At 40.2% G+C, this 20407-nt stretch overlaps 1 protein-coding gene across 7 annotated transcripts in view; it reads right to left on the bottom strand.

Moving 5' to 3' along the window:
* Positions 1–20407, bottom strand: part of LOC138751857 (disco-interacting protein 2 homolog C) — a 661234-nt gene that overhangs the window by 73540 nt on the left and 567287 nt on the right. For 4 of the 7 annotated variants that reach the window (XM_069914709.1, XM_069914705.1, XM_069914707.1 and 1 more), the window contains 3 exons: positions 12483–12592; positions 7679–7777; positions 6345–6475 (listed from right to left, as the gene is read on the bottom strand). In XM_069914709.1, the coding sequence (XP_069770810.1) occupies positions 6345–6475; positions 7679–7777; positions 12483–12592 (340 nt within the window). The remainder of the gene's footprint in view (positions 1–6344; positions 6476–7678; positions 7778–12482; positions 12593–20407) is intronic. The other 3 variants (XM_069914708.1, XM_069914710.1, XM_069914711.1) reach the window with 1 other exon arrangement.

The following is a 20407-nucleotide window of genomic DNA, read 5'->3' as shown; positions in this document are numbered from 1 at the left end:
TATACTCTTTCAAAGCTCCTTATGTACATCTCACATTTGTAGATGCAGAGGTGATTCCTCCCCTGGCTGGGTAGTCACACAATAAGGGGCCAGCTATTCAAAAAAGTTGGAAAGAAAGTACAATATTCAGAAGGTTGTGAATCTCAACAACTCGCCACCTGAGAGACTCATTTTTTTTCCCTCCACACAACACAGAAGGCCATTCAGCTGAGGAAGTCGACGCTGGCTCTCAGAACAATTGCATCAATCACTCCTCCCCCCCCCATTCGATTTCCCGTGACCTATTCTTTCTCACATGGCCATTAACTCCCCCTCTCCTCAGTTCTCCTGCCACTGATGTGTACGAGGGTAATTTACAGTAGCCAATTAACCAGCCATGAGAGGAATCTGCAGCATCTGTGATGGACAGGCACCCACCCAGTCACAGGGAAAACAGGCAGCAGTACCTGGGGCCAGGATCAAACAAACATATCTGCTGCACCATCCATTCGGTTCTTGAAACTGGAAAGCAACAGATAATAAGGGAACCAAGGCATTTGGGCCAAGAGTTGTGGGGGCGATGATGGAGTGGTGTGGAGATACAGCACTGCTCCAAAAGGTTCAACCAGTGGCTCTGTACAGGCTTTAAACAGCCTGTTAAAATAGCTGATGGTGTTTGTAAGTGAAATCCTACAATTGCAGAGGTCTGTGTCCAAATTGGTGACGTCTGTGGTCAGCAGAGCAGCCACGAGGGGTGGCTGACTCCAGGGAGCAGCAGTGTTGAGAAGCAGAAGAGCTGATCCTACAGGGAAAGTGACCAGGGCAGTGGACCAGCGAGGGGCTCAGCAGCCAGGTGGGGGGTGGGGGGGAAACGGGGACCCACACAACCTGCAGACGATCAGTGACTTGCGGTCGCAGGGCCCACACAGGAGCCAGTTATGAGAACAGGGATTTGAAAGGGCGTGGAAGGGAAGAAGGGTTTCCAGAGGGCCTTGTGCCCTGAAGGCTTCGGATCTGGAGCTCAGGTTGCCAATTAATTGAACAGGAGTCTATGTAGCTGCAGAGGCTGCTGGAGCACAGGAGTCGAATACACGGGTAGTCAGTGTCTCTGAAGGGGACTTTCTTTTGCTTTTGTTTCTCTCGTATTGTAAGGGGTACCAAGCGACACTAATGGTACCTCTTTGTCTGTCTCACGACAGGCAGAAGGCAATTTTGTGTCATATTACATGTGTCTGTACCACTACATGACAATAAAAGGATCTTGAAGTGCCAGAAAGTGATGTTGAGGTAAAAGAGCAGCTCAGATCTCATTGAATGTAGGTTACTTGCTGGCAGCAACAGTTGGTTTGCTGTTCAAATTAAGATATTATTAGAATGCACTGATAAATTTTCTGATAACTAGTACTTCTGTGTTTTTAAACAACCAATCCACTGGATTGTCAGAAACTCAGTTGGGAACAATTAATTTATTGCAAACATATTCTTGGCGATCTTCAGCATTGCTCGCAGAGAATGTCTGTTTGCATTTAAAAGTCAGGAAAATGAAAAGCACTAACCCCCAGATCAAGGAGCACTTGATTCAGGAACACATGAGTCATTAGTTTCTTGGCTTTGCATAGGTTTCAAAATGATTAAATTCAATATCTATAAATGGAACTGATGCCACAAATTAAACAACAAAAGGATTAGATATAAAAACAGCATATTTTTAAAAAAAAGGTAAATCAAATAAGCTAAATCAATTTGCATGCATCTGCTTCATTAGGCTGGACAGCATTAAAATATCAAAGCTCGGCAATATTATTCCTGTGCATCACAGATGGTTGGTGCTGAGATCAATTAAAAAAAGAAACCTCTCAATAGTTTAGGGGGTTGGACTGCATGTGAGTGGTTTGCCTAAAACTAACTTGCATGTGAGTGGTTTGCCTAAAACTAACTCGGCTACCTGTCATTTACATGCATTTTCAATCCGTCTGGGACTGTCAGTAAATAATAGCCTTCAGAGAATAATGCTTTATTAAATATGGCGCTCCTTTGGGTCTGCCCTTTTGATCAGATGAATTTAAAAGACATTGGAAAGATGATTAAAATGGATAGTTTTTTTAGGCTTCTTCAATTAAATGCCAAACAAGATGGTTCAGGGTATTAGCCATGAGTTTGTGCAAATTTAAAGGAACAAAATATTTCACTTGTAAAAAGGGGAAGATCAAATTGTCTCTGATAGCTGTTAAATCATGAGTCAACAACATTGAAATTGTACATTGGAGCAGCATGGTTGGTGTAGGGGTGGCACAGTTGGTGTAGGGGCGGTACTGTTGGCATAGCGGTTAGCGCAACGCCTTTACAGTACCAGCAATCGTGGCCGGGATTTGAATCCCGCACTTTAAGGAGTTTGTAGGTTCTGCCCTTGTCTGTGTGCGTTTTCTTCGGGGGCTCCGGATTCCTCCCCTCATTTGAAACATTCCAGGGGTGTTGGTTAATTGGGTGTCAATTGGGCAGCATGGGCTTGTAGGTAAATAAATTTACTTTGCTCAGTAAACACAGAGCATGAAAAGGAAACACTGCTGTTTCAAATGTTGGCTCCCTATATTTGGGGATGGGTCAGAAAACGCCAGTTTAAAAATGCAGATATGCAATGATGTATGATTTCAACATTGCTGATTCAAGACTTGATAGGTGCCAGAGACAATTTGATCTGCCCTTTTTTAACAGGCAGGAAATGGGAGACATACACGCTGCATGTGTAACAGGAAATGCATTCCCCTCTGGGGATGAGGGAAAATGTCTTGCTTTTATGTGGCATCTTTGGCTGCTGGAGTAGTTGAAAAGAGATTGTTAATTTGAAGAACTTTGTTCTCATTTGATAAAACTATGGAACCTTTTATATCTGAATTAGTAAATAGAGATTTTGTGTCCTGTGTTCTCTAAAGCAGGGGCAGCCAACCTTTTAATTTTTAATCTTTAATTTAGACATACAGCATGGTGACAGGCCATTTCAGGCCATGTGTACGTACCAAGAGTGTAGGTTAATTGGGCGTCATGGAAACATGGGCTGAAATAGCCTGTTACTGTGCTGTACGTCTAAATTAAAAATGTAAATTTAAAAGGTTGGCCACCCCTGCTCTAGAGCTGTTGCTTCCTGAGTATGATATTGCAGTGTCAGCCTACATTATTTGATGAATTTTTGGGATGATTGTTCAACCTGCTAAATCCAGGATGAGAGGCAGGAGTGTTTCCAATTGCCTCAGTGAAACATGAAAGTCTGCAGATGCTGTGATTTTAGTAAAAACACACAGAAATGTTGGATAAACTCATCTGGTCTCACAGTTCCATAGAAGATAAAGATGTTATTACCTATGTTTCGGACCTGAGCCCTTCTTCAAGGAAATAAGTAGAGGACAGGAAGCTAAATAAAGAAACATGAGACTGGCTGGGGGAGGAGTCCAGACCAACAAAAGGTATCAATTAGATATGATAAAAGGAGAGGAGAGAATTTTATTTTGACTCTGTGAAAGGAGACAGAGGGGATAAAGGAAGAAAGGGAGAGGGAGAGCTTGGGGGGGGGGTGGTGGGGGGAAGGTAATAGAGGGAAAAAAAAGCAGGGATTTAACAGAAACTGGAGAAGTTGATGTAGTTGGAGAGTTGCCCAGACAAAGATGAGGTGATGTTCGTCCAATTTGCAGATGGCCTCAATCTGGCAGTGCAAGAGACAAAGGACAGACATGTCAGCAGGGAAATGGGTCAAGGAATTGAAATGGGTGGCCACTGGGAGATTCACACTATTGTGGTGAACAGAGCCGAGGATCTCAACAAAGCGATCTCCCAGACTGCGCCCAGCCTTTCCGATGTAGAGGAGACTACAAAGGGAGCACCAGATGTATTAGATGACCTCTGCAGATAGGCACGTGAAAGGACTATTTGGGGCCCTGAATGGTGGTGAGGGAGAGAGGATGGCCTCCACCTGTCATTGAACCTATGATTTCCCATCTCCAAGAAGAAATTGACAGGCTGGCTTGAGTCATTCAGGGCTAGGCAGGTTAAGGGAGCAAATGGAATCTTAGACTTCAGAAGCAAAGATAGAAGGCACAAGGGCAAGGGCAAAACACTTGCCACAACCTAAATGGAGTCCTACGTTCTATCCTGGCTCACTGAATTTAGGAAAGATACCAAGGCCAGAGGATGCCTGCAGAAAAAAAAACTCTTTAGTACAATTCAGTGAACAACTTATTTCATTTCTGAAAGCTGATTAGAGAATTTGGTTCTCTAGTCCTTGGAGGTTAGAACATATTTAACAGAGGCATACAAAACCTAAAGAGGGTTAGAAAAGGTACATGGAGAAAATCTGCACCCAATAGAAAAGGAACCATGAAGGAGAGGAGATTATTTTGGAAATATTGATAAAAGTTTACACAACACAATACTTCGGTATTTACACAGGGAGTAGTTATGATTTGGAATGCAGTGCCCTGGAGTGTAGTGGAGACAGATTCAATTGTACCTTTCCAACAGCAATTGGATAAATATTTGAAGATAAAAGGAGCTACAGGTCTGTGGCGAATGGGATTGAGTGACTGCCCTGCAAGGAACTGGCATGGATTTCATGGACTGAGTGGCCTCCTGTTCTCTGTTGATCCTGTGATTCAGTAACTTGCCTTTAAACTTGAAATTAATTGCTCTCAACCAACCTATGTGTATGTGTAAGATTAAATATGGAGCAAAAGTCAGTAGGATCAACAGTGTCTGACATTTTGCCATTATGAACTTTATAACCTGCGAGTTCCAACTGTCGATATCTCTGGGATAATTAAGTTACCTCCCACGAGTGTCATACAACTTGTTTGGATGTGCCAGCTAGCAAAGACCAGCGTTTAGTAATGATCCTGTAAGGCTGCATGTTACCTGTCAAATCAAATGTAGTTGATGGTGAGAAATATAACTGCATTTGGTTAAATACACATCCCTTGAGGATGTCAGAAAGAGCAAAAATAACAAAAGGACAGATTTTCCATTGTCCTGAAATTACTGATCGCCAGACTATGGAATGCGCAATATCTTCCAGCGTGCCCCTTTGGAGTCTTTGCTGGGAGACCTGACACTCAGCCTGTTATAGCGTCATGGAGCGAACTAGGGCCCATATCTCAGGGCAGGCATTTGAATGCTTTCACGGGAGGGCTTTGACAACCATTGAGCCTTCAACTTCAACTTACCAGACATCAAAGCCATCCCTGCTCTTCAAATATCACTCAGGATCTACTTTAAAAAAATTTAAATCATATACACATTAAAATACTTAAATGAAGAGTTGAATTGAACAAATTCTGCTGCTTTTCTATCTCCCATTTGTTTTAATAGGCCACTTCACTTGTGCTAAATTTAACCTGGTCCAGAGTCAATAGGCAGATTTGCTCATCTGAGAGATGGGTAGAGGGGTAGGGGCAGCTGGGAGAACAGGAGCCAGGATTGAAAGATGCAGCAGTTGGTGCCTGCCCACCAGGATTGCAGCCAAAAGCAAATGAGATGGAAGTCCCAGCAGAAGCCCAGTCATTGGGTAGGACTGCCCCAGAAGTTCCAGTCAGGCATCTGAATCATTTCTGATGATTGTGGCGAAAACACGAAAATAATGGAGGAACTCAGCAGGTCTCACAGCATCCATAGAAGGTAAAGATATAGACTAACATTTCAGGCTTGAGCACTTCTTCAAGGTATAAGTAAAAAGCCTGAATTATAAAGCTTTTTTACTTTAAAGAAGGGCTCATGTCCGAAACATTTTTACCTCCTGCTGCTCCTCTAGCACTTTGTGATTTTACAGCACTTTTGATGATTAGGAAGGCTAAGTGCACCAAGTGGAAAGCACTTCTGGAGAGGTTCACCCTCGCGTGGTGACTATTTTGTGAGCCCCTCCTTACATTCAATTCAACTCTACGGCACCAATAGAGGTTATTTGGCCCTTCATGCCATTCTAAATGGACTACATTTGTGACTGCCCCTGGTTTCTGGTCCTTCAACTAAAGGCCATTTTGACCATTAAGCCAGATTTTGTTTTAATGTTGTGAGGAGTTCTGTTCCCACCAAGCTTTCAAATATAGAATTCCACACACCCACTACACTGGCACAGAGAAGGGCTGGGAACAAAGCCAGCAAAAAAAATTATACCCAGGACTATTCTGGAAGAATGTACTTGTCCAAAAGAGAGGAGCTCTCATCTTTCAACCAACTAACTTAAATCTACCATTTCCACTGAGCTAAACAGGCCTCCAATACACGAATGGTGACAAACCAATGAGGTTCATTATACCTTTGACTATTAATTTTACCACTGTGGTGACTGGGAATCTTTACCGAATGAATAAAAGTGTGTACAATACCTGCAGAGGCACCAAAGAACAAATCCAAGTCCACAATAGGGGTCCAAGCAGATGGCTACTTCTCGGGATGGGTAGAGCTCACATTGCAGCTTAATTGATCGACACAAGGCACTGGTTGCTGCATGGGACATCTGCCAGGAAAAGGAAGCCAACTCATTAGAAACTCCCAACACCTTTATAAAAGTTCTTCCTCTACAACTGACAATTTCCCCCAAATCTGTTTTGACGCTATTCTAGCACACACCAAGTTTAGACAATTTCAGAAGTACAGCACAGTCCAAATGTTTATACACAATTAACATTTTATTCCTTTTATTAAACTGCTTTATTTCCTTCAGGAATAACTGATTTACAAATATCATGCTTACTGTTATATCAAACAGATTGGGACTGTCATCAGGATTTATGGTCTTTCTCAACAAATCTGATTACCCTACAAATGGACTATTACAGGTCATAGGATTGAGCATGCACACTAAGTGGCCCAAAGTGCCCATCAATCCCACAGTAGACTGGCGTCAGCCACCAGCTACGCTCACTCTGTCAGCTCCCTGCTTTTGATGGCAACTCGTAAGCCCACTCTCCGATTTTGCCCATGGGCTGACAGAGAAATAAAATCGAACCGGTTGGCCTTTTAAAGCTACTTTTGTAAATTAAGCTATTTTATTAAAAAAGATTTACTTTTGATCTCCCTTAAACATGCATAACTTAAATATATTTAAGTGATGTACAGATTATACTGCGTTTTGTAATTTTTAGGAGTTAATTTTATAATTTGTACCAATATTGGTATGCGCCCTGAATAATAAACCAGTACCAAGATGTACAGCTTGAGGAAATTTAGTTTTACATGCTACGTAACAGTGATAATCTGTATAGAACCAAATTACAATGTGATAAGATGTTCTAGAAAGTATTCATTTTTAACACCCTTTGAGATACTGAAATGAAAAGAGCGATCTTAAAGATTGTCATTTCTTAATTTTAAAATTCCCGGACAATATTTCAAATATTGAACAGAGACCCAGTTTTACGATTATTTTGAGCTTTCATTAATCTGAAATATTGTAATTAGAACTGGAACATCAAAACGGTACATATTTGAAGACATTTAAACCAGTTTATCAATGAAGAATAAAATGATTTTCAATTACTTTAACGTTAACAATAGAAAATACATTAAATTCACAAAATCCAAATAATATGAAATCATAAATCATCCAAAATCAAGTTTAGGGACTGAAACAGATCTTTGAAGGCTTGACTAACATTCATATAGTAGGAGAGACGGCTTTCATGAATTAAAATAGCAACAGGTCTATCAAAGGACTCACATTATGAGTGAACTGATTGATGGAAATAGAGGGCAAGGCTTGTGTATATATGCCAGGTGCTCCTGTGTAAGAGTCTTCAACCTCCCAGCAGTAGTTTTTCTACATTTAATTCAAACTAAGAATCCTTAGTAGTCTGCACATAAGAAAGCCATTACATTTTACACAATGGAACTGTTTCCAGCTGCAATGAAAAAGGTTAAATATCTCAAGTGGGACAACCCATTTTAATCCCAGATTTCTTTACCAACATTCATACTTCAGATTTCCCCTAGGAGAGAAAGAACTGTTAAGTTTAGTGAACTCGCTTTACTTTGACTGAGAGGGCTATTTTTCCCACACTCCTCAAGTTTGGCTCCATGTAAAGTGACCGATGTATGATAATCTGTGTCAGTGGAGATCTACACAGGCCAAATTATTCCATCCTCTCATTAGAGAACAGACTGTTTTTTTTTAAAAAAAATTGAACAATGGAATCCTTTCCATTCTCCTCCTCAGTGCAATAAGAATACTGCAATCTTTCTCCAGTAGTTTTGTGCTGTGAATTAATTTGGCAAGGAGCTATGGGAATGATTTTAAAAAAGTTGCCTCACTGCTAACGAACAACTTGAGGATCTTTATGGTTAATTAAAATAAACACGCCTTTAATTATAAACCATGCCAAGAACCCTGCTTGAAATACAAAATAATAATCAAGAAAGCGACCGCTCAACTCTGCAAGCTTGTGCATGAATCCAGTCCAATGATGAGGAATGAAAGTCACATGAGCTAACTGTGACAGAATCCTCTGAGAATTCAGTCTTGGTCTAAACTAGTGAGCGCAAAATGGAGGCTATTTGACTCAATGCACTTAGTGCTCTTTCTGGCAATGAATGGAGAGAGTCCTTCACTGATCTGTCACTGTCTGCTCTTGCACTCCGGGCTGAATTTCTAGAATTGTGATAAAGATTAATAACTAGAACAACTCCTGCTGTCATTCTACATAACATTGTCTTTGGATCGCTGGCATACTTAATACAACAGAACTATAATTTCTTGCATTTGGCCAAATAAAAGTGATACTTAAGTTTTGGTCTGTTAAAATTTGATCACTTTAAACGTAAATAGAACATGGGCAAATCTAAAGCTTGATTTGGAAAGATTTGGCCAGATCAAGGTTATAAGCTTGAAGAAGATATTTTCAGACACTTATCTTCAAATATCTTAAAGCATGACCTAAAAGCCTTGAATCGTTTAGCATCGCAAAGCGATAAATCAAGAAAATAATCCTTTTTTTTAGGTTTTTACCGGGGGCTCTGAACCCCACTTGTATTTGTATAATGTATAATCGGTATGGTTATGTGTCTGGGGGCAATGGAGTGGGGGAGGGGGAAACAATAAAACACAGACACTATGTTCTATGAGTGTTGAAAAAGGTTATATTGATTGTTGAATTTAAAAAAAATTGAGTCTGTACAAGGTCAAAATATTCAAAAAACGAAAGAAAATATCGTTATTTAGTCAGAGGGCAGAAAATACCATGATCTTGCACTTTTTATGAATTACACAGGAATGTATATTTTGCAAATAGTATCCATATTAAATTGCACAGTGGTCAATATGCACCATTTTGCATTTTTGTGAACCAAAAGGAAATAATCTAATCTGCCACTATTGGGAATCTTAACTATTATCTAGGGGCAAATTGTTGATAGAAGCAGCTATCCAGTGATTATACTTGAAAATTATGCATAAAGGGACATGTTATAGGTTTTTTTTTTCTCCATGCGCAAACTAAATGGAGGATCTTTCTTCATAAGCAACTTGTTACAGCAGCAAAATTTTGTTTGGCCGGTGCATTCTGTATTCTGCTTAAATGGTATTCCTTGGGACCCATTGTGATATTTAACCACCATTAATTAGTGGTTAATTAATGTCAATTTAGTGCCGAATTGTGATGACAGGCCATACTCACTCAATTCTGGAGTCGACCAAAAAAAATATTTCAAGCACAATCTCAAAATCGAAAGTGACTTTCAGTTCATCTGCCTGGCTTGGAATATTTGCTAATCAAGTGGAGTATTAGCATACAGCCAACAATTTACACATACATGGTCAAAATAATAAAAAATAAATTTCTATACATGTTACATTTTTTTATAATTTGCAATTTTTGTTCATCCATAAATCTTGGAAACTGCTCCATTGCACAGGCAAAAATTAATCAGATACAGGATTTAAACATAGAGATAAGAAAGATAATTTTGCAAAAAACAACTTGAATTTACCCACAGACAAAAATAAATAGCATTAAAGAGCAGGTTCAATAATACAAAAGAAAAATTACATTCCCCCCCACCCCCCCAAAGTATCATGTTGCAAGAACAATGTCACATTCCAACAGTTGGTTGGTCCAGAGAAACTAGTGTGTTTGATTCCACTTCCTGCACACATTCAAAAATCGCTCAATGCTTTGCTGTTTTTAAAGATATTTTGATTAATGGAAGCTGTGACATTGTTCCATCTTCATACGAATCCTGGAAACTGATGCAACAGTTCACTCAAAAATACATTTCTGCACAAACCCCTTCCCTTTTATTCCTTCTCTCTTACCAAAAGAGATAGCTGATGTTGGCCACTGTTTCACATGCATAAATACACCATAGATATTTATTAAAATGAACACAGATTGTAAATATTTACAGATCATTCAACCGTAGGTGCTTTCCAACTGATCCGCATCATGTGTTCACCTGTGTAAACCACAAACTTTGCAGCAGAAGTCACTGGATAGCTATCAGGACCAGAATCTACAATCACAATTTTACTTTCATCAGTTTTAAAACTCATGGAAACAGCAGGCAACTTTTATGGGTGAAAAACAACTCAGCACAGAACAGGGATCACATTGAGACATTCCTGACTGTGTGATTTCAATCCACACCACACAACAAAATGTACCAACCAAACAATTGGAGGAACATTGCAGTTCATGAGATTTAAAATAAGCATTTATTCCATTTGACAAATAAATAGGGGAAAACATTCATATGTTACAGATATGCACCTCAGCACAGACACTAAAGAATGATGACAAAATGCCAAGGAAATACAGTGTTTACAATGTTACCAGCAAGGCTTTTAGGTAGATCTGTGTTCTTAACATACAAATCCCATGTACTCCCAAATAAAATACAGATTGTTAAGCCGAAAGTTATCATTGCCACCATCTAAAGATGGAACACCACGTTAAAAATTCCTTCAGCAGATTTATCAATTTAAATTTTTTAATATGATTTTGCAGACTGAGCCATTTAAAAAATAATTTTATATTTCCCATTTGCCTTTTTATATGTAGAATTATTTTCAGCAGCGAAATGCCACGTTTCATTGATTTAAAAAAATGCCCTTGTCTTGCAACGCATATAAACATCGGAGGAGAAGCAATTAGAAGCCGCAAGTCTGCTCTGCCATTCAATTTATTCACGGCTGAACTATATCAATACCATATTCATGCTCTCCTTGCAATACTGATGGAAAATCCATTTCATAACATTTTATTCAGCAGATTATCAAGGCCACCATGTCAATGCTTGGGTTGGTAACAGTCTTATTAGTACTTAATAGCCCAAATCAAACTCCTGAGGCAAATATTTTGTTTAATTGTGAAGTGGTTGGGTTATTAACGAAGTGTTAGGATTTCCTTCTGCAGAATAACTGGGAGAAGAATGTTTAAAATTTTATAACTGATTTTTAATAATTTTGCTCTCTATTTTTAATTTTTAATTCAACAGGTTTACAGTTGTCTATGCAGACATTTCCAACACAAACCCATTTCCTGCCCGGCTTCTACACCATGATCTGTCTGATTTTGGTTTAATTGTGACAGAATCAAGATGATTCAAGGAGAAGGAAATCATTCTTACAGGATCTATTCCTCAATAAATGTTACTTCTGGTAAGAAGAAGACAAACAACCACCAATAATAAGCAGAGAAAACAACATCATCCAATGATAAATGGCTGTGACAATGCCTTAAAATGGCAGGCTGATTTTAAATGGCTCATCAAATGAGTAAAAACAAAAATCACAATGGTTTGAAAGAAATCTTATTTTGTTGCACTTGAAAGAGGCTGATGAATGACACAAAATGATACTTAATTTACAATGTTCAATATATTCTTACTTCTCCACTCAAATCCAAGTCAGGGCATATATCTGAGAATAAAGTAAGGGAGTTATTACACGTCAATACTTTCACCCCGTTGTCCTCATTCAGTGTCATTAACTCCCAAAGTGGATGCAAGAAGAGAGAGAGTAATGAGATTGAGATTGGGAAAAATTAGGTTGTTGTGGAGTAGGTTTCCAATAGGTTGGCACAACACCATGGCTATAAGATCTGTGTTGTGCTGTAATGTTCAATGTACAAACCAGCCATGGTATAACAATTAATTGAATGTTAAGCTTGCTGCAACCTTAGTTCAGAAAATAACCCTGAGTATTTGCATGGATTCCTGTTAGTAGTAATGTCTCTCTCTGAGACAGCTGACGTCAGGCTGGCAGTGCATCGAGGTACAGGTACAAGTCCTGTGGCTTACTCTTTCTTCCGTGGTGCAGAATGTCACAGCCAGATATTTACTTCAGATAATTGCCCTCAAATGGACAGAAGTTTCAAAGTTACCCAGATCTATATCTATTGTTTACTTAGTCTATTTCAAATATGATTTTTAATTTGAGATGGAAACAAGATGTGCAGGAAAAAGCAGGTGAGTTTTTAGTTCGACAAAGACTCATGAGACAGGAGACAAATGCTTCTCTGCTATCTTACCTTCACCCCTGCGAGCATTCCTGTTGTAGATACACTAAAATCAAGGTAGGCCAAAGTGTCGGGGTTTGAGGGTTTGTAAATTTGGGAAGGCCGCCTCTTTGGCAAATCATCTGAAAGGAAATGAATGCACTTAAGGATCTGAATGAATTTTTGTACATATGTAGTCAATAGGTAAGCTTACCACCAAGCATTACAACATTCCACACTTGTGTTTCCCTTTGACATCAAAAATCATGCTCTCTAAATTACAAAAGACTACCTTGGTAATCCTCTATGCAACAATATGTAGATCCCGAGTTACAAAACCCAATCAAGAGAAATTCATACTTTATGGCATTTAGGCTAGTGACAGACTTAACAGAAATATAAAAAAATGTCGGAGTAGGCCATCTTATACAAACATGGCTGACTCCCTCTCAACGCCAAATCCATATTACCCACTGATGTCTTTTGTGTCTACAAATCAATTGACCTCAATTTTAAATATATTCAGCATCTTGGCCTTCTTCACCTTCTGAGATTGAGAATTCCCCAGGTTCACCATCTCCCAAGTGAAGAAATTTCATTCCTCATCTCATTGTTAAGTGACTTTTATCTTATGTTACAATTATTCTGATCCTCATTCTAGACCAGTGGCTTTCAAACTTTTTATTTCCACTCTCGTACCACTTTAAGTAATCCCTATGCCATAGGTGCTCTGTGATCAATAAGGGATTGCTTAAGGTGGTATGTGAGTGGAAAGAAAAACATTGAAAACCACTGTTTTAATCGTACCTAATTGACTCGTCATGTGCAAGGTTTCATAACTCCAAAGGAAATGGGCCAATAACAATTTTTCTCAAGCAAAATATTTCAGTATCAATTGAGTCTAGAGCAGTGGTTCTCAACCTTTTTTCCCCCACTCACATACCACCTTAAGTAATCCTTCCTAATCACAGAGCACCTATGGCATAGGAATTACTTAAGGTGGTATGTTAGTGGAAAGAAAAGGTTTGAAAACCATTGTTCTCGACTCCAAAGCCTGAGGAAATAGTGTCCCCACTTCTAGTCCATATAACCCTGCCAGAATTTTATACCTTTCAAAGAGATCCTCTCTCAATCTTCTAACTTCTAATCTTTATGCAACAGAACTAGCCCATCAATCTCTTCTCATTTTGTAATCCGGCATCCCCGGCTGAACCTCTGCTCCTGCCATGGCAGGCATATCCTTTCTTAGAAAAGGAAACCAAAACTGCTCGCAATGTTCCAGATGTGATCTCACCAATGCCCTACAATCTGGCACCTAGATATTCTTGATCCAGTATTCCAAACCTCTTGCAATGAAAACTAAAATATCATTTGCCTTCTTCAAGTTTAAACTTGACTAGGGAGGCTTAAAATTCTGAGAGGCTTTACAAAGAGTACAGAATGAAAAGTTGTTTTACACTCGCCCAAAGGTCAGTCACCAGAAAACTCAAATTGATTAATGGGGGAGGCTCAATCGATACTCCTTTTCTTTTTCAATATTTTTATTAACATTGAAATTTCACATCCAAAAATACAGAGTGAATATGTTAAAATTCAAAAAATATTCATTACACTTATTATCATATAATTTCATCCAAGGTACTCCACATTTTAATCAAACAGATTACATTGTATTGATATTTTATTATAAGTAAAATCTAAACTTACTACCAAGAAAGAAGCTGTTTGGCCAAAAAAAAAGGAAGACAGAATTCTCATCAGAGAGATAAATTACCTCATTAGTCAACACTTCTATGTTCATAACAAATCAAAGATTATAAAAGAAAATCAAAAAGGGTCCCCACTGTGTTTGAAAATTTGAATTCAAATCAGAAATTGAGCATCTAATTTTTTCTTTAGAAAATTTTATTTGAATTTTTTTCCATACATGTAATCATAGCCAAATGCAGCATACAGTAGTCAAAATATTAGTATCAGATCCATTGTAAATGATGATATAAAACCCCAGCCCCACAACCCTCCCCTAAACAAAACCTCAAGAAAAGAAGAAGGAAGAAATAAGAAAAAATGCACAGAAAAAAGATAGATAAGGAGAAGTAAGAAAAGCAAGGATAGAAACTTGGTTGCCAGAGGACACCCTCACCACACAGCTCTGACCATTTGTATGTTATAATACTTCTAAGGAGATTAACAAGATTTGATGTTTAGGGAAGACATCAATAAATTAATTCCCACAATTTTTAAATACAGGGTGCCACATTTTCAAAAATACATCATGTTTATTTCTCAGATTGTAAGTAATCTTCTCAAGAGGAACACATCTATGTATTTCTGTGTTCCATCTCTCCATACCTAGATTGGTGTCTGATTTCCATGTTACTGCTATACATTTTCTTGCTATTGCCAAATCAATCTTAAGAAATTATTTTTGATATATAGATATTTTCAGTTTTGGCCTTCTCCCTTCAATATTTCCTAATAAAAATAACATTGTGTTCTGTGGGAATTTAATTCCTGTAACCTGTTCTAAAAAAAATTGTCAAATTTGTCCAAAAGGGTATCATTTTAGGACAGGACCAAGTTGAATGTAAAAAGGTTCCTATCACCTGACCACATCCAAAATACAGTCTGATAAATTTGATTTCAATCCATTTAAATTCTGTGGTGTGAGATATAATTGATGTAAAAAATGATATTGAAATAATCTGTATATAACATTCATAGTGTTTGTCATACTATTTCAATATAACTCTGACCAGTTTTCTTCATTAATATTAATATTTAAATCTGTTTCCCATCACTGTCTGGTCCTATGGAGTCCCCTTCTGCAATAAGGTGTACATAAATTTCTTTATATGTTTATATCATATCAGCATTTCCACATCCCCACATTTCAGTAATAATACAATTTTAAAAAAATATTTAATTTAATTTACATGCAGTCACTACAATTATTATAATAGAACAGATATCAAAAAAGAACAAATTGATTACATATATATTTTGGATTTTCAGCCTACCCCCAAACCCCTCCCACCCACCCAACCTCCCCACAAAGAAAAGCCAAGATACAAATTTTGAAAATGTAAAAAAAAATTATAGGTATAAAAATACAAGAAGATAAGAGAAAGTAAAAAAGAATCTTTGGAATGCAGAGAGAGATGTTGTGCTTTACAACTCATCAGTTCTAACATACAGAGGAGAATTCTGCAGGGCTAGAGGGATAAAAAGGAAATCACTACAAATTAATCCCATTACTTGAGTGAATATTTGTTTCCTAAATTATAAGTATTTTTTTCCAAATGAATATAAATTTGAATTTGAGCATGCCACCTGGCAGAGTTAAATATGTATCCGATTTCCAAGTAATTGCAATATATTTTCTTATTCCCGCTAATGCTAATTTAACAAATTCCATCTGATAAATTGATAATTTCAATTTAGGATTTGTACCTTCTATATTTCATAGTGTCCTTCTCTGAGAAGGACACTCTGATATAAAACCTACGACCCAAGGATCTCGCTGCCACGTCCCAGCTTGCTTAGCCACAGCACACGAACCATGGGTGTAAAGGGTGGGGCCAGTACTGCGCACACTGCACTCCACCTAAAAGCTCCTTTGCGCAGGCCCGAGGACATGTCCACATCCTCCCCCTCAAAAGATGCACACAAACTCAAGCTAGCATGCTGGAACATCAGAACCATGCTAGACAAGGCTGACAGCCACCGACCTGAACGTCGGTTTGCCCTTATCGCACATGAACTCCTCAGACTCGTCATCGACTTAGCCGCTCTCAGCGAAGTCCTCCTTGCAGATGTAGGCAGCCTCCAAGAACACGCCGCGGGCTACACACTCTGCTGGTCTGGCAAGCCTCAGGCTGAACGACGCCTATCTGGTGTTGGCTTCATGATCAAGAACTCCATTGCCTCCAAACTCGAAAACCTCCCGACAGGCCACTCTGACCGGATCATGTCCATGCGACTCTCCCTTCAAAACAATTGACACATCACTCACATCAGTGTCTATGCTCCAACCCTTCAGGAGGAACCAGCAGAAAAGGACAAGTTCTACACTGATCTGCGCAACCTCATCCAATGCACCCATACAGCCGACAAGGTTGTCATCCTTGGCGACTTCAACAATCGCGTCGGCAAAGACTCAGAAACGTGGCCAGGAATCCTTGGCAAGCATGGTGTCGGCAAGTGCAATGACAACAGGCACCTCCTGTTGGAGTTCTGTGCAGAACAGTGGCTTGTCATTACTAACACCCTTTTCCAGCAGAGAGACAGCCTGAAGACTACCTGGAAGCATCCCCGATCCAAACACTGGCACCTCCTGGACTATGTTCTGGTGTGAGGAAGAGACAAACGAAATGTGCTCCAGACCAGGGTCATGCCCAGTGCAGAATGCCACACTGACCACCGGCTAGTTCGCTGCAAGCTCAACCTTCACTTCAAGCCAAAGTTTAAGAACAGTGGAGCCCCCAGAAAAAGGTTCAATGTTGGAAACTTGAAGTCAGACGAAGTGAGAGGAAACCCTCAGGCAAACCTCCAAGCAAAGCTCGAGGATGCAAACAGCTTCACGGACACGTCTCCTGAAACCCTCTGGGATCAGCTGAAAATGGCCATACTGCAATCCACTGAAGAGGTCCTCCAGGAAAAACAAGGACTGATTTGACGAAAACAACCAGGAAATCCAGGAGCTGCTGGCAAAGAAGCGATCTGCCCACCAGGCGCACCTTGCAAAGCCTTCCTGGCCAGAGAAAAAACGAGCCTTCCGTCTCGCATGCAGCCATCTTCAGCGCAAACTCCGGGAGATCCAAAATGAGTGGTGGACTAGCCTCGCCAAATGAACCCAACTTAGCGCCGACATTGGCGATTTCAGGGGTTTTTACGAGGTTCTAAAGGCTGTGTACGGCCCCTCACCCCAAGTCCAAAGCCCTCTGCGCAGCTCATACGGCGAAGTCCTCCTCAGCGACAAGATCTCCATCCTTAATCGATGGTCAGAACACTTCCAATCTCTTTTCAGTGCCAACCGCTCAGTCCAAGAATCCGCCCTGCCCCAGCTCCTTCAACAGCCCTTGAGTCTAAAACTGGATGAGGTCCTTACCCAGGAAGAGACATATAAGGCAAATGAACAACTGAAAAGTGGCAAAGCAGCAGGTATGGATGGAATCCCCACAGAGGTTTGGAAGGCTGGTGGCAAAACTCTGAATACCAAACTGCACGAGTTTTTCATGCTCTGCTGGGACCAAGGAAAGCTGCCTCAGGACCTTTGTGATGCCATCATCATCACCCTGTACAAAAACAGAGGTGAGAAATCAGACTGCTTAAACTGCAGGGGAATCACGCTGCTCTCCATTGCAGGCAAAATCTTTGCTAGGATTCTTCTTAATAGTGTCGCCGAAAATGTCCTCCCAGAATCATAGTGTGGCTTTCGCGCAAACAGAGGAACTACTGACATGGTCTTTGCCCTCAGACAGCTCCAAGAAAAGTGCAGAGAACAAAACAAAGGACTCTACATCACCTTTGTTGACCTCACTAAAGCCTTCAACACCGTGAGCAGGAAAGGGCTTTGGCAAATACTAGAGTGCCTCGGATGCACCCCCAAGTTCCACAACATGGTTATCCAACTGCATGAAAACCATCAAGGTCGGGTCAGATACAGCAATGAGCTCTCCAAACCCTTCTCCATTGACAACGGCGTGAATCAAGGCTGCATCCTCGCACCAACCCTCTTTACTATCTTCTTCAGCATGATGCTGAAACAAGCCATGAAAGACCTCAACAATGAAGACGCTGTTTACATCCGGTACCGCACGGATGGCAGTCTCTTCAATCTGAGGCGCCTGCAAGCTCACACCAAGACACAAGAGCAACTTGTCCGTGAACTACTCTTTGCAGACGATGCCGATTTAGTTGCCCATTCAGAGCCAGCTCTCCAGCGCTTGACGTCCTGTTTTGCGGAAACTGCCAAAATGCTTGGCCTGGAAGTCAGCCTGAAGAAAACTGAAGTCCTCCATCAGCCAGCTCCCCACCATGACTACCAGCCCCCCCACATCTCCATCGGGCACACAGAACTCAAAACGGTCAACCAGTTTACCTACCTCGGCTGCACCATTTCATCTGATGCAAGGATCGACAAAGAGAGACAACAGACTCGCCAAGGCAAATAGAGCCTTTGGAAGACTACACAAAAGTCTTGAAAAACAACCACCTGAGGAAACACACAAAGATCAGTGTGTACAGAGCTGTTGTCATACCCACGTTCGGCTCTGAATCATGGGTCCTCTACCGGCATCACCTACGGCTCCTAGAATGCTTCCATCAGCGCTGTCTCCGCTCCATCCTCAACATTCATTGGAGTGACTTCATCACCAACATCTACTCGAGCTGGCAGAGTCCGCAAGCATCGAATCCATGCTGCTGAAGACCCAACTGCACTGGGTGGGTCACGTCTCCAGAATGGAGGACCATCGCCTTCCCAAGATCATGTTATATGGGGAGCTCTCCACTGGCCACCAAGACAGAGGTGCACCAAAGAAGAGGTACAAGGACTGCTTAAAGAAATCTCTTGGTGCCTGCCACACTGACCACCGCCAGTGGGCTGATATCGCCTCCAACCGTGCATCTTGGCGCCTCACAGTTCGGCAGGCAGCAACCTCCTTTGAAGAAGACCGCAGAGCCCACCTCACTGACAAAAGACAAAGGAGGAAAAACCCAACACCCAACCGCAACCAACCAATTTTCCCTTGCAACCGCTGCAACCATGCCCGTCTGTTCCGCATCAGACTTGTCAGTCACCAACGAGCCTGCAGCAGACATGGACATACCCCTCCATAAATCTTCGTCCGCGAAGCCAAGCCAAAGAAGATATTTCATAGTAAAATTATATCAGGATTTAGTGGAAAAATAACTTCTGTAACTTGTCCCAAAAAGTTACCTATAGTCATTCAAAATGTCCTCACATTAGGACAAGACCATGCTGAATGTATAAAAGATCCTGCAATGTCACCACATCTAAAACAATAGTCTGATTAATCTGGTAATAACATTGTTGGACCCAGTTTATCTCTGAAATAAGCCCTTAATTGAAAATAATAAAACAGTATATTATTTTGTATCCCATATTTATTTTTTAATTGTTCAAATGACATTAAATTTCTTCCTTTGTAACAATCTTTTATATATCTAATTCCTTTGTGAGACCAAATGTTTAAACATTGATTATCCAATGAGAATGGAATAAATCGATTTTGTATCAAAGGCATTTTAGGCAGGACAGCCTTCCCCCCCCACCCAACCCCATTCCAATTTTGTTGTTTACCTTATTCCAGATATTAATCAAATGTTTCAACAAAGGGCTTCCCTCTCCCCAGATATAAATTACAATTCCCATTTATATAAAGTCTTCCGATATTCTCTCTCCTATTTTATCAATTTCTATTTCAATCCAACCTGGCTTTTCTTCCTCATCAATGAAAATGAAACAAGAATTCTCATTTAAGCTGCCATAATAATTTTTAAACTTTGGTAACTGTAAACATCCTAACTCAAACTTCCAGGTCAGTTTATTTGAAGAAACTCTTGACACCTTACCCTTCCAAAGAAAGTTTGCTATATATTTAATTAAATCTTGAAAAAACGTTTGTGGCATCACTATTGGTAATCTGTGAAGTAAGTATTGTACTCTAGGAAATATTGTAGCATATACGTGTGGAAGGAAGACACACGCACGAGGAGTCAAAGTCGAAGAATGATTTATTGCATTAGCAGCTCTGCTTATATGCGCTGACATCAGGGCCCTGTGTCATCGGATGGTTGACCTTGGGTTGGCCGGAATTCTCACCAGAGTTCCTCATCTTCCAGCCATGCAGAAGTCATTGTGATGACAGCTGGTTTCCAGTCCGCGCGGTTGTTGTGCTCATCGGCCATTTTACAGGCCGGTTCCTGTCTCC

Source organism: Narcine bancroftii, chromosome 1 (assembly GCF_036971445.1).
Source record: "Narcine bancroftii isolate sNarBan1 chromosome 1, sNarBan1.hap1, whole genome shotgun sequence".
Taxonomy (NCBI): Eukaryota; Metazoa; Chordata; class Chondrichthyes; order Torpediniformes; family Narcinidae; genus Narcine; species Narcine bancroftii.
Note: the sequence above shows the minus strand (reverse complement) of the source record. Positions and strands in the feature narration are given on the sequence as shown.